The 13,142-nt window shown below is 49.1% G+C and overlaps 1 protein-coding gene across 1 annotated transcript; it reads right to left on the reverse strand.

Annotated features, from left to right (window-relative positions):
* Nucleotides 1-1,013: 1,013 nt before the first annotated feature.
* On the reverse strand, nucleotides 1,014-2,714 carry LOC127300644 (GDSL esterase/lipase EXL3). The gene is made up of 5 exons (XM_051330817.2): nucleotides 2,343-2,714; nucleotides 2,144-2,274; nucleotides 1,783-2,013; nucleotides 1,442-1,703; nucleotides 1,014-1,336 (listed from the first exon to the last, which is right to left on the reverse strand). Exons 1-5 carry the CDS (start codon nucleotides 2,641-2,643, stop codon nucleotides 1,149-1,151), a joined length of 1,113 nt encoding a protein of 370 aa, XP_051186777.1. The 5' UTR covers nucleotides 2,644-2,714; the 3' UTR covers nucleotides 1,014-1,148.
* Between the last annotated feature and the right edge of the window lie 10,428 nt (nucleotides 2,715-13,142).

Consider the following 13,142-nt stretch of genomic DNA (forward strand, 5'->3'; position numbering starts at 1 on the left):
TGGAGGCGCTGGAGGCGGCGGACGAGAAGGCGGCGGCAAGAAAGGAGGCAAGGGCCCGGGCAAGGGCGCAGGCGCGGGTGTAGGCTGAGCATCGTCGTCCATTCACCGACGACGACGAAGACGCCCCTGACCAGTCGTCCGACTGGAACTCAAGCTCCACGAACGCGTCGTCCGGCAGTTCCTCTTCCGAGGAAGAGGTGACAAGCAAGAGGCGTGTCCGTGAGGACGACGAGGCAGAGCCTTCTAACAAGAAGGCCAACAATTAGCTTATAATTTTTTTGTTTTTATTTGTTTAAACAGAATCTCTATACTGATAAGCCACAATTTCTTTTCCATATAAGTTCAGCGTAAGCCATGAAGTGTTTGTTATCTTTCGTGGCTTGATCGCTGAACAACAGAGGTTGTTGTATCAGCCAAATTCATAGGTCTTGAAATTTGGTAGTATTTAAACAATGATATAAAATATAGAAGGTCTTGAAATTTGAGAGTCTAAACGTTCAGTAGCAAAAAAATGGCGCGGCAAGACGTGCTAGGTCCATCTAGTATAATCAGCTATGTAGTCCAATATAAGTATCATCACCCTTACAAGCATCGCTCTGATGTTACACATCTCATCTTAATTCTAGCATATATTCTAATCAGCACTAATTTTCAAACTCTTGAAATCTATGACCTCTAAACCACCAAATCACAACCCAAGTTAACACTTAACTAACATAAGCCACAAAGGGCAAATTGTATAGAATAGGGCGCCCCGCGCCTCTATTTCCTAGTGTCTTGCTATGTCTGAACTGCAAGGCCGTACAGACAGAATCCATTCGATTCGAGATTGTTCTAAGAAATTTCGTCTGGCAGATATGCATATTGTGTTTTTTTTTGGAGCTGTCAGTTAGATCAAGCTACCCACTGAAAGTTGCAGGTATCTGGTTGAAAAGGGCTAACATACATCGGTATTGATCTGGATGCCCACAAAATCTTCACAGTACACATTGCAAAGTGATCGAACTGACATAGTTGCACAAAATAATTCAGATAAATATTCCAAGATAGTACATGGGATTTTTCTTCTTCTATGAAGCAGTGCTAGTGTCACTGTATCGCTAAAAGTCTCCAGCTTTGTGTGTGTGTGTGTGTGTGTGTCCCATCCCTTACCACAATCCGTAACGATTTATGATCTGCGCCATGAGGATGTTGTAGCCTGTCTCTGTGAGATGGTAGGTGTCCCAGAAGAGGAACTTGCTCGGGTCTCTGCAGGCGTCCGCCGTGTACCTATTGCACGTCAGCGTCACCTCGAACAGCCCCGTGCCGCAGCACCCTCGGTTGGACACCTCGAATCCTAGAAAGAACAGACCGAATTCCATCAACAAACGAGACGGGTTCATCTCCTCGGCCTTCTTACAGTAGTATTTAGGATGATGACGAAACAAACTGTGCTGCGTACCGTAAGCTGCCGGGCGCTGCACCATGTCGAGCAGCGGGTTGTAGAGGTCGATGTACTTGAGCACCGAGCCCGGGAGCTCCGCGGAGCCGTTGAGCAGCTTGATCTCCTTCTCCAGTGCCGCGTTGTACAGCACGGACGCCTGGTTGTAGAGGGAGACGCACTCCCTCTCGTGGCCACCGGCGATGGTCCGCTGCGACGGCACGCACCCGATGGGCGGCGAGCCGGCGATGCTCAGCCGCCGCGCGCCCTCGCCGTACAGTTTCTGCCCAAATCGAACCACACTTTGAGCGACAGTGACATGGCCATGCTGTGGAGTACATGCTTAATCGGTCGGTGGTTACCTTGATGAAGTCAGTGGCGCACTGAACGACGTACTCGATGTAGGACTCCAGGTCGTAGTCTCGCCGGAATGGCGTGGTGAAATAGGTATTGGCCAGGTCGTCCGTGCCGGTGACCACCAGGTACAGGCTCGTCGACACGATGTGGGCGGCTCGCTGCGTGCCGGCGATGCTGTCCAGCTTACCCTTGTACTCCTTGAACATGTCAAGCTGGTTGTCCATGCTGAGAACCGACTGAAACACCAGAGTTAATTGGATCGGAAATGCCGGCGAGTATACATTAAGAAGAGAAAACCAATGGCCTTCCAAGTTGAGAGTTCCATCTTGGAAGTGGATATCGAATATGCGGGCAGGGAGCGCTCACCACGAGGTCGGACGTGAGGGGATCGAAGCCGCAGCCGCCGGAGGCGAAGCTGACGCCTGTCAGGAGATCCCAGTCGCTGAGCTCCGTGCCGAGGTAAGCCGGCACGTACTGCTTCAGGCCCATCCGAGTGGCTGGAATGTCCAACGGTCAAACTCCAGACGGTGTCAGTGTCATAGCCATGCGGGAACCAGTAGCTTACCGAGGATATCGCCGACGATCTTGCCGTTGCTGAACCTGCCGGTGGCGTTGTGGCCGGGGAAGTCCTGGCCGTAGGGCGCGAAGTTGGCCCGCACCGTCGAAGTGAGGCCGTTGTTGTTGCCCGAGTCCACGATGGAGTCACCGAACAGGATCAGCGCCGGCGGCCGCGTCGACCGAGGAATCGTCGCAGCGGGCTGCGGCGCCGGGGGAGCAATGCAGCTCGACTGACGTACGAGCGTCAGTACCATGAGAGCTAGCACGAAACGGCGAGATGCTCCACCAGCCGTGCATTGGCTCGCCATTGTGAGCTAACCTAGTGTTGATCAAGTTTACTAGTCACCCGTAGTGCTTCTGTCCGATCGACGCTGTCTTCCTCTGCTCTTGTAGAGCGGATTGGACGATGCAGAATTATTTATCTATATCATGACTTGTGTATTTCGCTCTCCGTTTCTTGCAAGACGGAATTTTGGGCTAGCGTATCACTTCAATTTCCCGGACAACGAATTCACAAGTTTTGGCCACCTCCACTATTTTCCTTACAAGTTTGCTTCAGAGGTTTCTTACGGTGCAATTTACCAGTAGAGTTTAAGAGTAGTATTTTTTCCATCCAACGGTAGATTTGGCTGGTGTAAAAAAGGAGACCCATTTGATAAATGGAAACTTCTTTTACTTGACTTTCCTAATAATAGAGTTTATACTACTTTTTTTTTCATTTGCAAGTACGTGGCCAGAGAATCTGGATCCCATTACGGCTCATACAGATTTAAAAAAACTCAAATACTAGTTTGATTATCTCTCACGAACAGCCTCACAGATCTTGACCGAAAATTTGTTCAATTTATAAAAGTGTTCATATGTGTGTAAAAAGTAATCAGAATGACCATAATTTTCTTACATAGTGAAACAAGTACTTCTTGTTTTTAGAGTAAAATTTTGCACGGATAGGTTCGGTGGTTTTTTTTTATGTCGAATCTGATATTTGAAAAATCCTCAGTTGATTTATGATTAGCAAAATAAAAGTTAAAATAGGTCAAAACTCTATTGCGGTGAAAATGCAGTTATATCTAAATGGTAGTGGTAAGTGTCCGTCGCTCACCCTCACGTTTTTAATTTTCTCCTCGATCAATCTCCTCCCTATCTACTTTCCCCAGCGGCACTCCACCCCCGCACATTTCCTCTTGGCGCACCGCCCACCACGCCCCTTCTTCTCCCTGCCGCCAGGGCCGGCCCTGGGGAGGGTCTAGCGGGGCAGCCGCCCCGGGCCCAGAAAAATTAGGGACCCATATTTTCTGTATAGGTTTACTATACATTGCAGAAAAAAAAAACAGTTTTACTACTTTAGATGGGCTTGGTTTACAGTTGGACCTTTTCTTTTCCTATTGGTTTCCAATCCGGCTGGCCGGCCACGACTCGAGTCAGCGCCTGAAATCCATTCCATCTATCGATATGTGAAACATCGTCAATTTGCTGCCTGCCCTCTCGCGGTTCGTGGCTATCGCCCAGGCCGCCTGGTTCCTGCCCTCGCTCTCGCGGATCGCGACCGATCGACCGCGAGACGATCTGCTGACTGCTGCCCTCCTGCGGACTACGGTGTTGCCTGCTAGTTCGCCGGCCAGTGGCCGTCACAGTTGGCAGTACCAGTCCGGCCGTCGTCAATCAGGCAATCATCCAATATGCGTATTAGATTAAGATAGAAGGTAAGAACTCCGGCTGCAGTTCTCTTGAAATTCTACTATATGCTCGCCTATAATTCGGGTTCTGAATTTTGATTAGCAATTGTTGTTCTTATTTGTAGGAGTGGGGTTAACTGGTTTGGCAACTCTATACATCGACAAGAAGTTAATGGACGAGTTTGATATTGATTCCATCCCGCGAACTTTGCTTCTAGGAATTGGCGGAGAAAATTTTAAGGTATCATGTAAACATTGTTTTATATGAATATTGAAGTTATGTATACTTAAAAGTATTTATTTTTTATCATCTCATACATGAGGAAAAAAAAGTAGTAAGAGGGGCCCAAAATTTTAGTTTCGCCCGGCCTCCGAAATCTCAGGATCGGGCCTGCCTGCCGCCGGGAGGTTGCGGCCCTCCTGTTTCCCGCGCCTTCGCCGGGATGTCGTCCTCCCCAGCTCCAATCGCCTCTGCCGGGATGACCTGCCGCTCAAGTCGATGTGCGGCCACGTGCTCCCGCCACTGCAAGCTTCACTTCCTGGTAGCCGGCACCCATGTGCCTTGTGTGACTAGGTATATGGGGGCTTGTAGGACCTTTGCAGGTGCTCCTGTTGTGGCAGAAGGACCTCGAACATATGGCCCACGAGGGATTTCCCCCCTCCCCCTCTCTCACCTCTCTACAGTAACTGAGCGGTTTCTTCGCCGTTCTTGGCCGGGCCAAGGCCCTCTCCGGCGGCGCCGCCGTCGGAGAGTGTCTGAGGCTCCGTGCCCGCCACCATAGGTTGTATAGGAGTAGTTTTGGGCCTTCTGCCCGCGTCTGGAGTATAGCTCAGATCTGTGTTGACCGGATCTGCTGCTTGCTGTGGTGCTTCTTCTCCGGCGAGCTTCTATGGATGAAGACGCCGGACCATGTCGTCGCCGCAGTCACCTCCCTCAATAAGGTCAAGCGTCGCTGTCTTCAGAGCTCTGCTGCGGCCCTGCTGTATCTTCTCCTTCAGGCCTGCCGTGGAGGCGAGGAGAAGGGAAGAAACATCGGTGGCTTCGACAGATCTGCTGGGCGGCGAGGGTCTTCGGCTGGTCTGTCGCCTCTGCGCGGCGCAGATCAGTCACCTGCTGAGCTCTCTGACAAGCTTCCATGGTGGAAGAAGCTGGCGGTCGCTCTTACGGTGAACCCTTCTCTCAATAAGTGCATCCTTCTCCTTTCTGGTGACTCTGCTTCCCCCCTCCTCTTGGCCGGCCTCGGTGGCGAGGGAGATGGTGTGGGTGGGTGCAAAGTGGCCAGAAGCTGGAGATGGTGGTCTGGTGGACTTCCTCCTCCTCGAGCGAATCACGTGGTGACCGACATCGTCGCCACGATCTTCGGCCAGCAAGGTGGCCCTCAATCTACCTCCATGATGGAGGTAATCTGGATCAGCTGTTGGAGCTCGACGCTTCCAAGAGACCAAGTGGTTCGTCCCCGGCCTCATGGAAGTAGCTAGCGGCTGGATCCCGACGTCGGTCGAGAGCTTTCGATTAACCTGCTCTCGGAGTTCGGCGGAAACGCCTCGAGCTCGCCGGCGTTTGGTGGTAGAGACTCCCCTGTCCTTGATTGCTTTTTAGCTTTTCTTGCTGGGGTGTTTTATGTAAAAGAGAAGGCCTTTTCTTCAAATGTTGGGTTCTATAGGGCAATAGATGTAAAAGGGTCTTCTTGTAAAATGTACCTGCCACGTGCTGTGAATACAAGTTCCACCGGAGTCTTTGACCCCACCTGTGTTCAAAAAAAAAACCTCGAACATGGCGAATTGGCCATGGCCCATGGCGATGACTTCATAGTTGCTGAGGAAGATCAGCTTTTAGAGATCTTTCTTTTACAATGTTACACTCGATGTTCCGATTTTTAGATGTGTACCACTACTAGGAATATGGCTACTGCCGGCGCACCTAATATGGCTACTGCCGGCGCACCACAGCCCGCCGGTGCGAACGGGCCGGTGATAACTGGCTACTGCCGGCGCACCTCCATGTGCGTCGGCGGTAGGTCAGCTACTGCCGGCGCACCAGCCCAGCTTCGCCGGCAAAGGCCTAGTTCCACCGGCGCACGTGCCGCTGCGCTGGCAGTAGGGCTGCCAGCACTGGCGCGTGTCGTGTGCACCGGCAGAAGGGCATTGAGGTGCGTCGGCAGTACTATTCGAAAATTCAATTTTACAGCTTTTTTCCAGCATATTACAATACATATTTGCATATTTATACAACAGTATATATTTACAACGCAGTTCATATTTATACAGCGAAACATGCAATATGAGAAGCACATAGAGAGCCAAGTCTCATTTCAGTATCAATACACAAATACGCAAGTCTTGTTTCGAAATGTTGATTCATACAACACATGTGCATATGCAACATCGAACGACGAAGTTTCACAAAGTTACAAGTCTCGGTACATTGTCGTCACAAGTGTCGTCATACACCTCACAATGTAGCTACTAACCTAAACTACAATCACATAGAACATGACTAACATGGTCACGATGAGCATCATCACGAAGGCCATGGTCTTCATCCGGTTCCTCCTCATGTCCCTCCTCTCTCCCGCTAGATAACGCGCGTATCTTCCTTCCGCCTCCACCCTAGTGGGGTATCCCTTGTAGTCGTTGCCGCTAAAGCGGTGCACCTGTCTCTGATAGTCCTCCCAGTCGTCGTAGACTCCAGGAACCCTCCCCTTGTACACGACATATGTCGTCGTCATCTCCATGCACAAGACAAATAGAACGTCAGTACCAATGCAATTAACAAGTGCCAACTCAAATAAGAGACAAGTAGTATGAACTAAATAGCATGTGCCTCATACTTTGTTGGTCGAAACAAATATTAACATTCAGGGATGGGGTCATCGAGGCCAGGTAGGATGCATAAGAGATTGATATTTGTGTCATCGCACCAGGCTCACTGGCCCACCCCAGAGTGTACAAGTGACCAAACATTCTAATCATCGGTCAACGTTATTAAAAAGTGCCAACTCAAATAAAAGACAAGTAGTACAAAGTAAATAGCATGTGCCTCATACTTTGTCGGTCGAAACAAATATTAACATCCAGGGATGGAGTCAGTGAGGCTAGGTAGGATGCACAATAGATTGATATTTGTGGCCATCACACCAAGGCTCACTGGCTCCACCCCCGAGTGTACGAGTGACCGAACATTCTAATCATCGGCGAACTCCAAATACGAGGCAAGTAAGGGTCGAGTAAATGCAAATAATGATTAAGGTATCTATGCCATAATCTTGAAATATAAAGCAAAGTAAACGAAACTATAGACACAGGTTCACATGCACATCCATACAAACTAAATAAAGGCGACAAGTTGATTCTATCGGAATATATAGCAATTTTTACAGTACGGAAGTTCATGGACATATCGTTCAAGCTTTAGCAATAGAGTTCCCGTCGTAGGATCAGGTTGTACGCCTAGGGGGGAATGGACGGCAGCCCTCAAGCGAGTTGAACGGCCTCTCATCACGCGACATCTCCAAGCGGAGTTCTATCTCGTCATTAGGTGGTAGACCGTAGCCGTAGAAGAACTCGCCAGACCTACTGTTGACATCCTGCAGGATTATCGTGCACATCAACTGCTGGATGCGACCCCAGTTCTTTCTCAGCTCTCTATCAGGGACATCCGCCATGTTTGCAAACCTGTTTCTGAGAGACTCTGGCAGCAACATGTCATCTGCGTACTTTATGTACTCCTGCATCTGAAGGATGGCGTACCACGCATCCATCCCATTGTCTTCCTTCGACTGCTTGAGGGAGGCGAAGTTGGTTGTGTGGGTTAAGACCAAGCCTCCTCGTGATTTCCTCTCTACTTTGAGGGGGCCTCCCAGGTTGGCGAAGCCGGTGAGAGCATCATTGAGAAGGGCCTTGATGTGGGTGTAGTCTTTCTTGTGGTACCTACCCAAGTCGAGATAGACTGCATGCGAGTGTTGCGGGTGCACGACGATGAGGGTGCAGAACTTGTCTCTGCGGAAAACACACGGATTAACCTTTGCAAATGCAAATGGAGATATAGGATAGAATGGTGATGGGGACTAGCGAGTGATTACTTACTCGGGGAAGTAAGGGATGAGAATGCCGCCCTTTTTAATGTTCGCCAGCATGAAATCCTCGACCTGCTGGGTGGCAATCGCCCGATCCCCAGCGTTGCAGATGATGCTCTCCCGCATATAGAAGGGGTCCATTATCGCGATGGTCGGCGTCCCCTCCTTAACGATCTGGGAAGACAAGCTAAGAGCAACTAGGCGAACCACACTAAAGTGGAGCATGTGCATGCGAAAGATGCTGAAGATGTCATTGAACCGGATGAAGCACAAGTCCGCGGGGTACTTCTCGACGAAGTTCATGCCAGTTGGCACCTTCGCCACGAAGAGAGGGTAACTAGGATCTTTTGATTTGAGAAGTTGCTTCTCCAGATACATGACAGTTTCATGCAAGCCCCTCATATCCTAGGTGAGTATCTTGACGACATGCTCCGGCAGCATCGGTTCACCCAAGTGATGCAGAGGTCGCCAATTGTTTGGCAACTTGTCAAGGAGTGGGACCTTGTCCTTGGATTTGGCCGCCGCCTAGCTTGTCTTTGGCGTCCTTCTTATTTGGCCTCTTCCTCTTCTTGGGTTGTACTACTGGACCATCCATCGCTGTATTGGCCGTAGCACGGAGTGTGTTTGGGCTCAACATCTTTTTGACAGCGGCGGTGACGACCTCCTCAGGATTTTCCTCCTCAGCCGTTTCTTGAGAATCGAACAGCTTCTTGGAGCACACATATCTCGAGGCCGGCGCATCCTCATGGACAACTTGTGAAGACGTAGGAATATCCCATTGGAAGTCCTCACGTTCGTATTCCTCGGCGTCTGGCGCCGCTAGCTGTTGTGGTGGGGCGCTGACCTCTAGCGCCACTGGCTGTTGTGGTGGGGCGCTGACCACCGGCGCAGCTGGCCGTTGTGGTGGGGCGATGACCACCGGCGCCGCTGGCTATCGTGGAGGGACGCTGACCTGTGGCGCCGCAAGGTGCTTTTGTTTGCTTGCCGTCGACCCCGAGTAGGTGTTGATCCTAATTAGGTTCTTCACCCATAGCAGTACCCAACCCTTTAGTGAGGCCAGATTCAACGGGCTATCGTCATCAACACCATGTGGTTGATTAGGAGGAAACAAATCCTCATTGCCCGGTAACGCCCGATCCACTTCAACCCAGTAAACGTCATCCTCCATATCTCGTGTGTGCCACTTCTTATCCAGAGGGCGAAGGATGGACCCCCTCACGACGTCTTTGAGTTCGTCGTTCACTTTCATCAGGAAGGTGCATGGCATTGAGAGCTATTATATGCACCATTTAGTGATGGGATTCGTAGCATAGAAAACAAAAAAAATTCCTACCGCAAGAACGAAAAACAAGCCAAGATGCAATCTAGAAGATGGTAGCAACGAGGGGATCACGAGACTAACCCTTGAAGATTTCCAAAGCCTACGAGATTAGATCTCGTTGTTGCAGAAGATGATCACTTGCCGCTTTCAAAAAGCGTAGAAGATCTTGACGGTGCCACAATCGGGCAGCACCTCCGTACTCGGTCACACGTTCGGTGTTGATAAAGACATCCTTCTCCCCATTCCAGCGGGCAGCGGAAGTAGTAGATCCTCATCGGAATCCCGGCAGCACGACGCGTGGTGGCGGTGGTGGTGGAGAACTCCGGCAGGGCTTCGCCAAAGCTATGCGGGAGAGGTGGGAGGAGGGAGGCGGCTAGGGTTTGGGAGAGGGGAGGGGCACTTGGGCGCCGGCCCTTGGGTGCCCTAGGTGGTGCGGCCAACTCGTGGGCAGCCCCCTCCCTCTCCTCCTCATTATATAGGTGGAATCCCTAAGGGGTAGCCCTAGAATCCGAATAAGAGTCCAACTCTCAAACCTTCCAAAGGGCCAAACCTAGGGGGAGTGGGACTCCCCCCTTTCCTTCTTACTTGGCCGGCCAAGGGTGGTGGAGTCCACCATGGACTCCACCCTCCCACTTGGTTGGCAAGTTAGGGTTGGTGGAGTCCAACCGGGACTCCACCTTCCAAAGTGATTTCTTCCGGAAAGTTCTAGAACATTCTAGCGCCTTCCATAAATGCACCGGATCATTTCCAAACTTGGAAAGTGACTTCCCATATATGAATCTTATTCTCCAGACCATTCCGGACCTCCTCGTGATGTCCTGAATCCCATCCGAGACTCCGAACAAAACTTCAAACTCCATTCCATATTCCATATCTACATAAACGACATCAAACCTTAAGTGTGTCACCCTACGGTTCGTGAACTATGCAGACATGGTTGAGACTTCTCTCCGACCAATAACTAATAGCGGGATCTGGAGATCCATAATGGCTCCCACATATTCAACGATGACTTATTGATCGATTGAACCATTTACATACGATATCGATTCCCTTTGTCACGCGATATTTTACTTGTCCGAGGTTTGATCATCGGTATCTCTATACCTCGTTTAACCTCGTCTCCGACAATTACTCTTTACTCGTACCGTGGCATGTCATCTCTTATGAACCATTCATATGCTTGCAAGCTAATCAGACGACATTCCACCGAGAGGGCCCAGAGTATATCTATCTGTCATCGGGATGGACAATATCCCACTCTTGATCCATATGCCTCAACTCATACTTTCTGAATACTTAATCCCACCTTTATAACCACCCATTTACGCAGTGGCGTTTGATGTAATCAAAGTACCCTTCCGGCATAAGTGATTTACATGATCTCATGGTCGAAGGACTAGGTAACTATGTATTGAAAGCTTATAGCAAATGAACTTAATGACGTGATCTTTATGCTACGCTTAATTGGGTGTGTCCATTACATCATTCTTCAATGACATAACCTTGTTATTAATAACATCCAATGTTCATGATCACGAAATCATGATCATCTATTAATGAACAAGCTAGTTATACAAAAGGCTTACTAGGGACTCCTTGTTGTTTACATAACACACATGTATCAATGTTTCGGTTAATACAATTTTAGGGGGAAGACTTAGGTAGGATCACCCTTTAGATAGGATCTATGAGAAAAAAAAAAAAATTGAAGCACAAAACATGTTCAAAATATTATGAAAAAAAATGACAACGCACATATATGTTACATATGCAAGGCCAAAAAATTGCAGCTTCAAATTCGACATATACTTAGAGAACCAAAAAAGACAAATTTAGGTGTGAATAGTGTGAACTAGAATTCAATCAGATCTGACACTATTCATAGTCAGATTTGTCGTTTTTATTTCTTCAAGTGTAGATCAAATTTTGAGCTGAATTTTTTTGGAGTTGTAGATACAATCCATATGTATGTTGTATATTATTTTCAGATTTTTTCGCATGATAAAAATATGTTTTATGTGAGTTGATCCTATGATCTCACCTAATAGATGGATCCTATACAAGTCTCCCCCCAATTTTAGCATGGTATGCAAACATTATCATAAACACAAAGATATATTATAATAACCATTTTATTATTGCCTCTTGGGCATATCTCCAACATTTAGAAATGTTGCTACTATTATATGAACAATACTTGATCTAATTAAACCGGTAAATGGCTTACCAGTTTTTTCTCCAACGCCAGGACCTTCTTGTCGTTCGTGAACCAAATTATGTCGGTTACCACCTTGGGGTCCGTGACAAGTTCCCTGGTTAGTTTCTTCTTATGGTAGCGGGACCTGATGAATCTTCTTTCAAGCGGGTCCTTGTACTTGAGCTAGGGGTTCTCAATGCCGACATTTATATACGCCCCGTCCTCCTTCGCCCAATAGGGCTCCTTTCCCTCGTACCCACGGCTCCCAAGGTTGTGGTTGCCGATGTTAATCTCCCGCATTTCCTTCCCCCACAACTTGCGATTCTTGGTCGCTTGTAGCTCTTCATTGGCCACAAAAGCATCAAAGTCCGCCTGGGAGACATGCGGAAAGGCAGAGTGGACCTCTTCGAAACCTTTGCCATCAGCAATGAGCTTTCGCACCATGTACTTATAGCTGCTGAGGTGTTTGGTGAACTTCAGGAGGGCTTGTGAGTTCACAATGTTCTTGGTTTCATGAGTGGAGGCGTAGTCGCCTAGGAACATGTATCGTGAGTGCAACCTCGCAATGAGCTGGACTCGCAAATGCGCTTTGTTCTCAGCTCGGAGGTCCATCTCGTTGAGATTGACGACCTCTAGGAGGATACATGCTAGTTGGTTGTCGTACCCCTTGGCAACATCCTTAGGCTCCACCGGCAAACCATTGGCGGGGTCCACCTCTAAGATTGTGTCTCTGCCGGAGGCGACCGTGTTTTGGCGCCTTGCCTTCCGCGGCCTCTTGGAGCCACTTGTCCCGGTGCCACTACTCCCGGGGCGCCACTAGGATCGTCGCCGCTTGTCTCGCCGCCACCCTCGTCGCCTCTTGGCTCGTAGGCACTACCTGTCTCGCTGCCACCCTCGTCGCCTCTTGGCTCGTAGGCACTACCTGTCTCGCCGCCACCCCCGGCGGCGCCGGTTGCCTCGTCGCCGCTTGGCTCGTCGGCACTACCCCAAGCGGCACCCTCCATCTCATGGTCCTCGTCACCGCCAGCACCAGCGGCCGCGGCTTCCTCCTCCGACCTGAAGAAGTGCCTATTGTAGTGCGCCTCTAACTGTTCTTGAGACGCCATGGTGACTTGCACTAATAGAAGATGAAGAGTTAGAATGTGCGGAAAAATTCGGCACGACTTTTGCTAAAAATTGGTCATGCGGAGTGCTAGAATTGCCGGAACGAAAATGAATCAACATTCCGGCACTCAATAGCAACTCAATCAATTCACATATATCATACATAGCAAAATTTTCATTTTCATTTCTTTTCCAACCAGCAGCATGAGAGCAGCAGCTTCATTTTCAAATGCAAATAACAGCAACATGCACAGCAGCATGCATAGTAGCAGCATAACAGAAGCATGCACACAACATCTTGATTTTCATTTCTTTTCCAACCAGCATAGAAGCAGCATGCACACAACATCTTCATTTTCATTTTGTTTTAAATGAACCAGAGAATGAACATAGCACCCATTTTCATTTTGTTTTAAATGAACCAGAGATG

This window comes from Lolium perenne, chromosome 1 (assembly GCF_019359855.2).
Source record: "Lolium perenne isolate Kyuss_39 chromosome 1, Kyuss_2.0, whole genome shotgun sequence".
Lineage (NCBI taxonomy): Eukaryota > Viridiplantae > Streptophyta > Magnoliopsida > Poales > Poaceae > Lolium > Lolium perenne.

Bases quoted from the DNA above. Each gene is read 5' to 3' on its own strand.
- LOC127300644 (XM_051330817.2), bottom strand. From the start codon at position 2,643: ATGGCGAGCCAATGCACGGCTGGTGGAGCATCTCGCCGTTTCGTGCTA. The intron at 2,275-2,342 runs GTAAGCTACTGG...TGGACATTCCAG, and splicing joins GATCGTCGGCGATATCCTCG to CCACTCGGATGGGCCTGAAG. The intron at 1,337-1,441 runs GTACGCAGCACA...TGTTCTTTCTAG, and splicing joins GCAGCGCCCGGCAGCTTACG to GATTCGAGGTGTCCAACCGA.